We start from the raw sequence: 13,391 nt of genomic DNA on the forward strand, positions 1-13,391 counted from the left end.
GTAGTCGCATGCTACTAAAAGAGGAGGGGGTCGACGTTCCTTTCATCATGTATGTATGAAAAAGGGGAAGTGCAGACACAAGCAGCTGCAGTCAGTCCCCCTCTCCCCTCTCTCTCTCTCATGCCTCCACACAAGCCTTTTTTTCTCTTTTTCTTCTTCTCTTGCTCGTGGATGACGCTGCAGTCGGGACCGCGTCCTATCTCTCCGTCGCTCTCGCTCACTCTCTACAAATGAAGGCTGAGTGTATTTATAGTCCGCTGTGTCACCCGGCAGCCAGCGGACGGGGGATTACCTTGGCCTGCGATGAACAAGCGGGGGCCTCGTTCGGGAACAGCCGCTTTGCTCGGTGACTCACGGCCGCACAGGCGAGGGTTCACCACACTTTCACTGCCGAGGTGTATTGCTGCACGTGTGTGCAAGTGTGTGCGCACGCTTGTTTGGCGTCGAAACTGAGTGTTTTATCATATGCTGATGAAGGATATTTTTTCCCCAGATTTGAGTGCAAACTTCTTAAAAATGTGATACAGTCAAAGACGAATCCCTCACTTGATGTTGGAACACTGCTGTTTATGTTGCAGCCAGTTCACTTGTTTTGTACTTTCCACTGTTGCAAAGTTGAGATGAGAAGTGGTGTTCTAGGGTTGGGCGATGTCGACCAAATTGGCACATATGGGGATTAGTACAGTGAATCATCAGGATGCTGGGCTCAAAGTCATGTTGACCGTCTGCCATCTCAACCCCAGTGGTGTAATTCAAAAAACACTTTTACAGTTGTGTTAGTAGTTTGAACTAACTTTACCTCTTGCTCCTTCCTGGTTAGCTAAAAATCAAACATCAAATCGGTAACCCCTACGGCGTAGTCGGGACGTTTCTCTCTGTGAGATATTACGCAGTGTGTGACCTTCTGTCGCTGGTCAGTCGTTTGGTATGAACTCGCAACGGCCGCAAGATGGCCAGTCCCAAGACGGCAAGTCACGAGGTGTAAACTGCTCAACAAGCCGACAACTTCGAAGGGTGTGCTGTCTGAACTATGGCATTATGTTTCACATCTCAGTCATTACTAATATTGCTTTCCGACTTACTTTCCTACTCTTGTTGTGTAATGCTCATTTTCAGTTGGTCATTAGCACTTCTGAGTAGGGCTTAACGATTAATTGCATTTTCGATAATATCGCGACATGATAAAATCCGATTTTCTAACTGCAAGGGACGCGATTACACAGGTCACGTGATACGCGAGCGAGTGGAGCCCTCGGTTCCAAAACAAGCATCAGTCACGCTGCACAAACCTGCTGCGCAATGTCCTCAAGCTCGACAGAACAGTCGGAAACTGATACAGCGTAGACTTTAGTCTCGAAGAGGAACAGCACGTCGGTTTTAAAAAGGGTGATGCTGCGCAGCGTCAGGTGTTGTGCAGAACATGCAGTGGTACCGTTGCTGCTTCACGCGGCAACACCAGCAACCTGTATCAACGCTTGTCACAGTGCAACAGCGGCTACATGACAAGTGTACGGCCAAAAAGTCAGTGACAGTAGTGACGAACACAGAACCACACAAGAGTTGTTTGAGACTCCGTATGAAAATGTCTCACCGTCTTAAAGAGACAGACTGCTAACAGAGAGAGAGCTCTCTCCTCTTCAACGTGTGTGTGTGTGTGTGTGTGTGTGTGTGTGTGTGTGTGTGTGTGTGTGTGTGTGTGTGTGTGTGTGTGTGTGTGTGTGTGTGTGTGTGTGTGTGTGTGTGTGTGTGTGTGTGTGTGTGTGTGTGTGTGTGTGTGTGTGTGTGTGTGTGCGTGCGCGTGTGTGCGTGTGTGCGCGCGTGCGTGCGTGCGTGCGCGCGCGCGCGCGCGCGTGCGAATCGCAAATCAAATCGCAATATCTGGTAAAAAGGGGGTTATCAGTGACTCAAAATACAAAAACAACTTCTAAACTCGCAGTACCAGGTGAAAGCTCGCCCCGGGAGATAAGATTTTAACTGTAATATGCTCAGAGAAAGAGAATGTTGGCCTCACGCTTTTGAGTTTTACACTACACGGAGTTCCCAAGTGGATTCACATTTTTATCTTGAATTCAAGTTGCATTGTCATTTCTCCACGTTGTGTTCTCAAGTGCTCGTCGCTGTGGCGTTTCTGCCCTTGTTGGACTCTGGGGACACTGAAGTTTTTTCCCTCCGATTTTCTCTGGATATCCTCTGTGGCTGACACTCTTTATCTGATCAGCCACGGCAACTCTTCCTCCTCCTCCTTTCTACCAATTGTTCATCTATGTACAATTTTTGTCTGACTCAGTTGAAGTTAAACCCTTTTAAGCGTTGTTCTTTTTAGCTCATGAACCCGTTTCAAGTGAGTAATGTCGGCCTGTCACTCCACACTCATTTTGGAATTGCAAGCATCAAAGGACGGCTGTTTGACTTGTAATGTCACAGGAGCGGTCTTGTACAGTAGATCACTCTCCACAGTCGTATAAATCAACTGCCGCGTATTTAAATCGCGTGGTGGGTTTTGTGGTTACAGCACGTCGTCTCCTGGACAGTGTGCGCAGGTGTGTGGCCTTTGTGATGCAATACGCTACAGAAAGGGTGATTGATTTTCACTCTTTTGTCTTTATCTGAACATCTGAACGTTCTCACAAGTCTTGTTTGAGGATTCTCTGTATGGCATCAACTGCAGATCGGAGTCCGCCCCCCCTTATCTGGGTGGGAGAAAAAACATTATTTACATGTCAGTCAAAAACATTTCCACAGAGTAGCATTGAAATAAGAACAAGTGAGTTGTGGAGATTGTAAAGAACATGCCTTCAAGGTGCATGTGTGATATCTTAAGGCTCCAAAGTGTCATGTCCCAGTGCCTTTGTATAATAGTGCTGAATTTTCAAGAGGGAATTATTTTCTCACCCCTTTATAATTCTAGCAAAATAAATTTTGGCGACCACAGCACAATATTCCATGTATAAACGTAAAAGGGGATTTATAGAACATTAATTTACTGATTACACTGCAAAACATGACTGCAGCAGCGGCCTGAAATGGATAGAAAAATAGAGGAAGAAGACAGTGAAGTAAACTGTTATAGAGGCCAGGTCCAGATATAGAAAGTCCATACATTGAGTTAGTTCGTACACAGTATCACCTCCCGGCCGTGGTGCTCGTCAGGAAATGTGTAGTCTTTTTTATAAGTAGAGCAAAAATTCTCCCTTTTTTTCTCTCCTTCCCCCTGCAGATACTTGGAGAAGTATGAGAAAGTCCACCACTTCGGCGAGGACGATGACGAAGCACCGCCGGGGAATCCCAAAGCCTCTCTTCCAATCGGTGCAATTCCCAACTACTATAACTACCAGCAACACGTTGTATCAGGTAGGCGGTCATGACATGCTTTTGCAAAGTCGAGTTCACTCTCTGTTTCTGCCTCGGCCGTGGATTCAGTTTTAGGCTCATTGTGTTCTGTCTCGCTCCCGTTTCTCATCGTCATGTTCATCCTGTCCCCCCCCTCTCCTTCTCTCTGCCCTTTGGCCAACTCAAACACCTCGGTCCTCACGTAGATGTAATTACAGCGAAGCATCAGAGCTGTGTGTGAGATGGAGGGGGAACTGGTCATCCCACGGGTCAAGCATATGCATAGAAAAGAGCCACAACAACAGCTGTTTGTGTCAGGGAGTTTCTCGTTGGTTCACAAGAACACGTCGAGTAAGGAAGGCAGGCTGCACGTTGGCTTCGTGGTAACTACTTTAGCAGTAGACGAAGCACAAGCATTTGTTTGACGGCGGCTGTCAGCGCTACGCTGAGGGAGGGAGAGGATGAAAGGGCTCGGTTCATTTACTCTGAAATGTCTTGGCGACTGTGTCACAGATCATTTTCAAACTTCTGCTGCACATCCACTGTCAGGCTTATTTAGGTTACACCAAAAATGCCGAGTGGGCCATCTTCCCCCCCAAAAAATCATATCACAATCTTCTTAACACGGTAACGATCCACAGTTTGCTCTTCCCAATTTCGATATGCACTGTTGAGAATATCCAGACGCAAACCAGCCTCCGGACTATTTGCACCATTTAAAAAATACAAAAACATATTGCATTTAAGTCGCTGCCAGATCATCCTGGGCATCTAAAGTCACTGTCTTTTAATCCAGCATCTTTGAATGGCACAATATCCTAAACCAGATGGAATGTGACAGTCACACCTCAGTCACCTCCTTCCGTCTTTTGCACCTTTCATCATATTTTTTCCAGTCAGTTTGTCAGTGACAAGTCTTTATTTGAATGTGAGATTCAAATGAGCTGGGTTGTTCTGACCTGAGTGAAACACTCCAATAGTTTACTCCTATAATCTCCAGAAGCGCCACTTTTGCCCGAAAATGTTAACGGGTTTAGCTTTGAGAAATATCCGACCGTGCACAACCAAAACCACCGTCACACTCCTGATGTTGTTTTGTCACCAGCTCATATGTCACGTTGGAATTGTTTTCAGACATGAAAATTGGGTCCTTAGACATTTCCCTGTGTTTACAGCTCATATATGAAGAGCACAACACGATATTGTCAGGGTGAGTTTAGTTGGACAGAGCTCAGCCTGCTCCAGCTACATATTGACTGCACAGGCATGAGAGTGGTATCAATTTTCACGCCTCTCTCTGAGCAAGAAGGCAACAAAAGCATATTCTCCCAAAAGAGTGGGGCTGTTCCTTTAGCCAGTCAAAGGCAGGTTAATCACATGATCACTGCGTCATCTCCAAACTGAGCACTTTGATATGAACCATCACCTCTAAAGTGAGATTGGCTGCTTGGATTTCACACGAAAAAAGCGTTTATGGCAAAAGTGGAGCTGCTCTGGTGTGTTTGTTCCTTTCACAAACCTCTCTGAGGACCTTCCGCCACAGCGACGCTCTCTGCTGTTTGTCCACTTCATGCAGGCTTCCGCTGTTTTTTAACATTTATTACTTTTACAATGCAGTGACTCATTTTCAGTCCTCACCTTGCTGTTTTTAAACCAAGGTGTGAAGAATGCAGTAATTGTCGGGCCCTTTTTTCTTCTTCTTGTACACACCTAATCATTGCTGTATACATTTAAAAAACACCTACCCGTACTGCTGCTTTCATGATGAGAGAGCAGCCTCTTGAGTAGCCGCATGATTTTGTGCAGCGGGGCCAACGCCAGCCTCTTTAGTCTTGTGTCGTTCCACCGCGCTCGCACGCTAAATGTGACCCTTCCATTAGCCTCACAGTGTTGTGGAGTCCACCGCTGAGGTAATTGACTGTCCTTACAGCAGTTATTGATGAAAGGAAGAAGGAAGCACTTGTTATTTTTTTTCTTCTTCTTCTTCTTCTTCTTCTCCACCTGAGTGTAGATTAGTGCCTCCAGCTCTGCAGTTGCGACTCGTGCCTCTGGCAATGAGCCCACACTGCCCGCTGGGCTGATTGTCTCCAAAAACATGCCGGTGGTGGGAACAGACACACAACAAACTGGTGAATTTAGTCTGTGACTAGTAAGGTTTATCTCCCCCCTCCTTCATCATGCAGATGACTCAGACATTGAAGAACACAATAGTTTTGGCTTTTGGAGTTGCACTAAAGTGCGAGTGATGATTCTTTGCTTTGCTGAAGCAGATCGTCTTTGGGCGTTTTAATTTTTGCAGACATTCCTGGGCTTTGAACCGTTAAGAAACTGCTACCATCAATATTTTTTTATTATCAGGGGTTCACTTGACAACTTGTTCGTGAAAGATGATGACAGTAGTGACGTAGTGTCATCAAAGTACTGCAGATTGTGTGTTCAACAACTAAATGGATCAACTCACTTTCTACTATTGTTCACCAGTTGGCCACATACACACCTTCAAAATAAACGCTTGCCGTGCTTTGTTGCCGCTGTACATAGACAACTGTTTACTAAAAGATGATAGCGTTTGTGCTCACAGCTTGTTTTCACTGTCCCCAAGTGGCCAAAATAAGTTACTGTAGGTTTAAAATCAAGTTGCCATATCGGCAGAAGTACTGAATATATATATATTTTTAATATAGGACTGTATAAATCATCTGAATAATGAGTACGCTTTTTTTTGGTTACATAATTTATTGTTCTCTTGCAATACACCTTATATATTACACACTAGCTTGATCAATACTGGATTGTCAAGGCAGATTCAAGTAATAATAATTTGTTTTTAAAGAATTCAATAACAAGACGTGAGCTGATAGTTGTTGTTTTTTTCTTTTTTTACATCAAAACTGTTTTTTCTTCTATCATTAAGATTTCTTTGTTTATTTAGAATTGTGGCCAAGATGCCACAAAAAGACAAAAAATAAAAACCGAGTTTGATGTCCTTTTTTTCTGTGCTGCACCCCCTTGGTAATGGTCGGCCTACTGATTCTGATATATCTGCAATAAGCTAACAGCGGTCAGTGTATTTGCCGCGCCGATTTATTGGTTCAACTCTGTTACAGGCCGTTTAAATCCTGCACCAAATCGAAAACGACGCACCCAGATCGACAGTGGCAACATCAAGCCGGCGCACACTAAGGAATTGCGGGTGTTTGTTGACACAATGATTGCACAGACCAGATCCTCTGTCACTTGCAGAAGCTGCTAAATAATAACATTCAAGTCAGGTGTCGTCCCCCACCACAAATGACTGTTTGGTATTAAGGATGAGGTGTCTTTTTACTTATAAAAGGACAATCACGGAGGGCGACTTGTGTCGGTGACGAACACAATTAAAATATTCCCAAACATTCACGGTCTTCAGGCAGACGTGGCACGGCTCATCAAACTAATTAGAATCAGAAACGTTTTTTTTTTTACCCGACAGCTCAAAGGGCCCCATTTGATTTGCGTAAAGTCACCTAAAGGAAGAATATATCTGAGCTCAAGTGGCTGAAAAGAAGTGAAAGAACTACTTTTCAGCCACTTGAACTGACTTTTTCAAATCCAAACTCTTCTGGCTGTGTCTGTCTTGTCCTGCTTCCTCTCTTCTCTGTAGCTCCTCCTCTTGCTTTGGTTAACAGACAGTGTTATTTGAAAATGTTGTCGGTATGTGTATTTTATCTTAGGCCTGTTTTGACAACAAATGTTCACGTGGGTGTCTGACATTTCACTCGCCTCACTGATATTTAAAAGCATATTTCATTGGGGAATATAAATAATAACCCTGAGATATTTTTTGTTCTGTTTCCAGACTATCTCCGCCAAAGCTATGGACTGTCTACGGATTTCGTTCCACCGTGTGACTATAACAAACTGGTGCTGTCTCTCCTTTCGGGCCTACCCAACGAGGTGGACTTTGCTGTTAACGTTTGCACTCTGCTTTCCAACGAGAGCAAGCATGCCATGCAGCTGGACAAGGACCCCAAATTGGTCACGTTGCTGCTGGCCCACGCCGGCGTCTTCGACGACTGTACGTTCCAAAACCTCGGTCTCTTTATTGGCTTCACCTGTTGCACTTGCATAAGAAACCTTGTAATTTAGATTACTTTAAAATGTTGATTCTACACATTTATCATGCAACTGCCACATTCAGCATTTGGTCTATTATATGTTGAAAATAGGTCTTTGATTTGACTTAAAGTTGCACTTATTATCCTCATAATCGTAACTTAACTTCGGGAAAATTAGTTCACATTTGAATTACACAGGCCTAGAGAAGAGCAATTATTATTAGGTGAAACCCCAATTTGCTCCCTCTTTTTTCTTACCTCTTGGTTCTCAGATGCAGAGGTGCAGTACTGTGTACTGAGCACTTCCTGAATATACTTTGTGGGAATAGGTACAAGTGAAACTGAGCTGAACTCTAACCCTCCTTTAACTTTAACCCTCTCTCTGCACACTCGCAGCGCTAGGCAGCTTCTCCGGGGTGTTCGGGATGGACTGGAAGGAAAAAACCTCCCGGGACTTTGTCAGGGTAAAGTTGAATAGTTTTTTTTGTGCGTTTTCTTTAAGTTGTTTCTGTCGGATATGTCTCAATTAACCATTAGAGACTTTGACAGAAAAAACACCTTTTTTTTTTTTTTTGCGCAGTGTTATCCTTAGTTATGTCTCTGCTTTCTTGGCTGTTGGTCCTCGAGCGAGGGCCGAGGTCAAATTCAGTGAGAGCTGGTGCCGGTAGAAATTCGATATCTTCCTCCGTGAAACTTGGCCTTAACCTTAATCAAAGAGGAGTTTCCCCCCCCCCCCCCCCCCCCCCCCCCCCCCCCCTTTATGATATTGACACTTGTACTAAGCGGTGAGTGTTATGGGGTTTTTTTGACTGTCCCGCAGGTCTGTTAACTTATGATTTGTCTTATTAAAGGTCGCCCTATTTGGCTGTAAACAAATTAATAACTAGTCATTTAAATGCTAACAGCTTCTGTCCCTCTGCAGTTCTGGAAAGAGGTGGTGGAGGACACTGAAGTCAGGGAGCTGATCTGGGACAAGGGCAGCTCAGCACAAGGTAAACGCACTCAGCGGTGGAAGCAACAGAAAGCAGCATGACAACACAAATGATGCTACTGTTTTTTGAATTACCTAAATGACCATTCAATGCAATACTTCATCATTTTAGAGCCACAGACTTATTCAGTTATTTTTATTTCTTGTAGCTTGTGATTTGATTTCAGACATGTTGAGCAATATGTGCACACACCCTCGTCCGGCACGGCCCTCTAAACCCCACTCTCCTCTGCAGATGGTACGTCGAGTGCGCAGCGCTGGCAGAGCCTCTTCCACCCGCCGCGGAACCTGGGCATCAGCGACATGGAGGCCCAGCGGGTGCTGCAGATTGCCGTTATCCTGCGAAACCTCTCCTTCGAGGAGGCCAATGTCAAGCTGCTGGCGGCCAACCGAACGTGCCTGCGCTTCCTTTTGCTCTGTGCCCACTGTAACCTCATCTCTCTCCGACAGCTCGGACTGGACACGCTGGGCAACGTGGCTGCCGAGGTGGGCCTTGGTTTTTTTGGGGGGGCGGGGGTGGCTGCTTTGGTTTTGCCAGCCATTACAAGCGTGACTTAAAAAAACGATCTTATGGAATTGGGTCAGTTCAGTAGTGTAGTAAAAGTAAACTGCCCGAGGAAGACTTGTATCCAAATGTAGGTTAGTGTGACACAATCAACTGTCCTGTGTTCGGCTGCCATCTTCTCCAAAACTGAATTGGAGCTTGAGACGAGTCAATTCAGTTCATGTATGACATGTGCATCAACGTAAACAGTCTTATTAGTTTATTCATTACAGTTCTCTGAACAGATTTAAGTCATTACTGTCTAAGCTCCTCCCCTATGTGGAACAATCGGAGCATAGCAACAGTAACTAGGCACAGCAGGTCTGTCAAGTTTCTCCCATGTGTTGAAGCGGCGTGCATTAGGCTGTAGAAAGAGAAAAAGCTGTTTTGTTTGTATAGCAGTTGCTAGTATATGCAACTTGGAGCATGTCACGAACCAACAACAGCAGTACAGTACATTAGTTTGTTTGGTCACATTTTATGTTAAAACAAAATCTGTTTTGGATCCACAAAACCACTGTGACACAGATATATATTTGGAGCTAACATTAGCATCACGAAGCAGTAGCTACAGCTTCCTCGAAAAAGAGGACTGTGGCTGCCACGCGGTGTGTTGTGCCACTTACAAGCGTTTTTTTTAAAGAATATTTTTCAAATATTCATTTAAGCCCTGTGCGTTATCATATTTCCAAGCAGCTACAAAAAATATACTGAACCTTGGACCCATCTTTTCAAGTCGACCATAACAAAACAAAATGATTTAGATTTAAGAAATGAAAAGTGTTGAACGCTGGTTGAAATATTGGCTGTGAATGCCTCTGTACCGAGGGCTCGGGTGTGCCCTCGGTACAGAGGCCAGACTCAGTAAATATTTCCAATGAATGTTGCGGTTGTTGCCGGATGTCGGGATCGTTGAAGTAAACATTCGTCTCACGTCCGGTAGCTCCAGCTGGATCCTGTTGACTTTCGGACGACTCACCTGATCTTTCACACCATCACCAAATGCTTGCTGTCCAGGGACCGGTTCCTCAAAATGAGAGGTGAGTGCCCTGGGGATACGTTGCGGTGACTTGTTAGTAAACTTGTTTTGACTGTTAATGTCAGTTCAGTTGAGATAAATGTGTGTATGTTTTTTGTATGCCCCATCAGCCATGGAGATCCTGGGCAACCTCAGCAAGGCGGAGGACAACGGGGTGCTAATCTGCGAGTATGTGGACCAGGACTCGTACAGGGAGGTGATGATGCTCCTCACCCTGCCCGACCTCATGCTCCTCATGGCCTCCCTGGAGGTGCTGTACCTGCTGGCCCAGCTCGGAGAGATTCCCTGCAGCAAGATCGCCTCTGTCGACCGCAGCATAGGTACAGTTAATTTTTCTTGCACTTTTGCTCCTTTGCATTCCAAGCACAACTGGCTCACATGATATTGTCTTTCTTTCTGCCCTTATACATTTTGATGATTATTTCCTCTTGTTGGGCTTGGAATGAATTCACTGCTAAATGACTAAATATGACTGTGTGTTCTCTTCTTCCTTTTCTCTCCGCTCAGACCTGTTAGTGCGGTTAGTATCGGTCGATCTTCACACGTTTGGACCCGACGCCCTAACAGCGGTGCGGCTGATCGAGCATCAGGCCAGTGCTGACCAGGCGGCCGAGGTTCGACCACAGCTGGTGGAGCAGGTACCTGCCACCGCGCAGGGAGCACCGGCACCTGGTGAGTGTGTGTTCTCCTCCATATGTCAGTCACACACAACCTCTGACACTGCTGACGGGTGTTGGGTGAAACCGTTGCCCCTTGATTATTAAATGGTGAACTTTATAAATACTATCGTGAATTTTTTGGAGGGAGATAATTGCATGTGTTGAACTCAGATGTAAGCACAATATTGAAGGTCCTCTGAAAAGTTTGGGTGTACTGCATCTTCACCAATGGATAGCTAACATTCACTTTAGTATTATATTTTAAAAAATGTAAAAACTTGATGAGGCTTTTGCTTTTACAGATCTATATGTGTATGTAACATTTAAAAAAACCAAACACCTTTTGTTTAGTCTGATTTGCACATAAAGCTCAGGCAGCAGGACTGAAGGGGCACGTCTATGCAAATATATTTAAAATGGCTTTGTATATAAGGAAAATGAGCACAAGGCCTCACGCAGCAATAAAGAACAAAAAGCTATATGTCTGAGCTCAATGAGCTTTGAACAACCTCAACACAATGAACCAACAAGAAAGTTTCTATAATTCTAGCACTTAGTCAAGTCAAAACACAACTTTGCAAGATCTGTATTGAATGTGCAGCCAGTTAACAAAAATTCACGTACAACTGACAAACTCACCTGTTGCTGAACCATATACAATATTCCAACATGGGTTCATCTTGTGATGCGTCCTGCACTAAAACCTTGTTAACAGGCTCGTCACGTTTGCTGCCCATTACTGAAATGCTCGCTGAATATGCACGTTTGAACGTTTACACGCGTTTGTGTATTGTGCTACAGTGAGAAAGTTGGCTGGTATTTTTATGGTTATAAAAAAAACTAAAAACACTTAACATGTTTGTCCTGTAACAGTTGCGAAGCTCAGTAATACACATCGATTCTGAACTGTCTAATGAACATATAAGCAGTGAACAGGTATTTCTCGGTGCTGACGGCAAGACCACCAAAAAATATCACCCCTGTTTGATTACAAGTACACAACTCAGGGCAGATGTTAACAACAGACTTCTTGGAATAAGATTTTCCTCATTTGATCATTGCTTGGTTGGGAGAGTGTTGTTATTGTGACCTCGAACAAATTAGCACAAGGGCACTGAAAAGCATAAAAAATACTTACAACTTCATTGTGAAACTGTAGCGGGTCAAAGGACGTAAGTTTGGCCCCGGACGCATTTTTTTTCTTTTACATGGATAAAAGATTACAGCCACCTCTGAATGTGGTCTGAGTGATCGGATCTCAAGACTCATTTGAGTGCGTTCACACCTGGACTCGATGGTCGTCCTCATCGGATCACCCACGACAGATGTTAATGCCAGGTCTGAACAGGGCTCACTGTACCTTGAGTGTGTGAATGAACAGCTGACCCCTGGTGGGACTTACACCTGTTGTCAGTGTCATTCCAGTGCAGCCAGTGTGCTCACAAGGCCACTAATACCAAGCCATCAGTGTGCTGACATCTAGTGGACAGCTTAGGGAGCGCTACAAACTTGACATTTATTCAATCAATAGACAATGTTTTTCTTTGGTTTTGCAGTGCAGTAAATCAATTTTACAGAAGCCTCAAAATGTTTCTCTCCTTTTTGTTGTCTTTGCAGCAACAAGGACCTCGGTTCAATCCACTCAACCACCACCTGGAATCGTTGAACTCGATGGGGAGAAATTCACACTGCAGTGGTAAGATGAATTTGTCTCTAGACATTTATAGAAGATAAATACAGTTTGGAAGTCTTTTGTGAGAGAATAAGATTCCTGCTTGCTTAGATGGTTACCTCTGTCCATGGTTTGTGCTTCTCCAACAGGCTAAACGCACACTTTGAGACCAACACCGAGGGCTCCGTGTCTCGGTCAGAGGTGTACTCCGAGTACCTGGCCACGTGCAGTAAAATGGGACGCAGCAACATCTTGAACTCCACCGGCTTCCTCAAATGTCTGCGGTGAGTCCCCTGTACTCTTGTTCATGTTCCACCAGCACAGAGAACCAATTAACCTCTCTCTTTTGTTATTCTGTTGGAACAGAATTGTTAAATTTGCAAATGAGTTGCTGGACTTTTTTTACATTTAGCATTCCCTTATTTTTCCCCTTTGTGACAATCTTCTCACTGCCCCCACCACTGCAGGACTGTGTTCCCCAACCACACAATGAGGCGGCAGGATGAGCCAAAGGCAAACGGCCAGGTTCAGATCCTTCTGGTTGGGCTAAGGCGAAGGTCGATCCCCCTGCCCATCCAGCTGTACTACCAGCAGCAACATCCGGCAGCAACTCCTACACCCCCAGGAGCACCTGGAGACCCTCAGGCCCCGACATCAGGTAGAACAAGTGGAACTATAACTAATAAAGCCTTGGTTCTTTCATTTATTTATTCTCGGGACTGTTGTGGTCAGGTTCACAATGCAAAAATTCTACACCGCAAAACCCCAAATGAATCAAAGCTAACGGCCTTTGTTTAGTCGGCTAAGGCACTGACTCAGTTTTGAAATGCTTCAGGGCTAAAATGTCATGAATGCTATTGGAGGAAAAGCACTTTATGCTGGTAGTGTTACAGAGAGAGTAGAGCTGGTATCACTGGGACCAAGATGGCTGAACTAATTACAAAGGCAAACACACAAAGAAAAGGATCAAAGAGAAAGAAGCTGCTTGGTGGAGCTTACTAGGGAAATTGGCAAGCTTTCAGCTAAACTGTATTACATATGGAACTGAATATATATTGG

At 44.6% G+C, this 13,391-nt stretch overlaps 1 protein-coding gene across 1 annotated transcript in view; it reads left to right on the forward strand.

Moving 5' to 3' along the window:
• Window positions 1-13,391, forward strand: part of arid2 (AT rich interactive domain 2 (ARID, RFX-like)) — a 32,484-nt gene that overhangs the window by 8,982 nt on the left and 10,111 nt on the right. Inside the window, exons 4-14 of the mRNA XM_035650119.2 lie at window positions 3,218-3,351; window positions 7,169-7,387; window positions 7,824-7,891; window positions 8,350-8,419; window positions 8,654-8,904; window positions 9,906-10,002; window positions 10,112-10,321; window positions 10,509-10,673; window positions 12,278-12,356; window positions 12,482-12,616; window positions 12,800-12,990. Of these exons, the coding sequence (XP_035506012.2) occupies window positions 3,218-3,351; window positions 7,169-7,387; window positions 7,824-7,891; window positions 8,350-8,419; window positions 8,654-8,904; window positions 9,906-10,002; window positions 10,112-10,321; window positions 10,509-10,673; window positions 12,278-12,356; window positions 12,482-12,616; window positions 12,800-12,990 (1,619 nt within the window). The remainder of the gene's footprint in view (window positions 1-3,217; window positions 3,352-7,168; window positions 7,388-7,823; window positions 7,892-8,349; window positions 8,420-8,653; window positions 8,905-9,905; window positions 10,003-10,111; window positions 10,322-10,508; window positions 10,674-12,277; window positions 12,357-12,481; window positions 12,617-12,799; window positions 12,991-13,391) is intronic.

The sequence above is a fragment of the Scophthalmus maximus genome, chromosome 12 (genome assembly GCF_022379125.1).
Source record: "Scophthalmus maximus strain ysfricsl-2021 chromosome 12, ASM2237912v1, whole genome shotgun sequence".
Lineage (NCBI taxonomy): Eukaryota > Metazoa > Chordata > Actinopteri > Pleuronectiformes > Scophthalmidae > Scophthalmus > Scophthalmus maximus.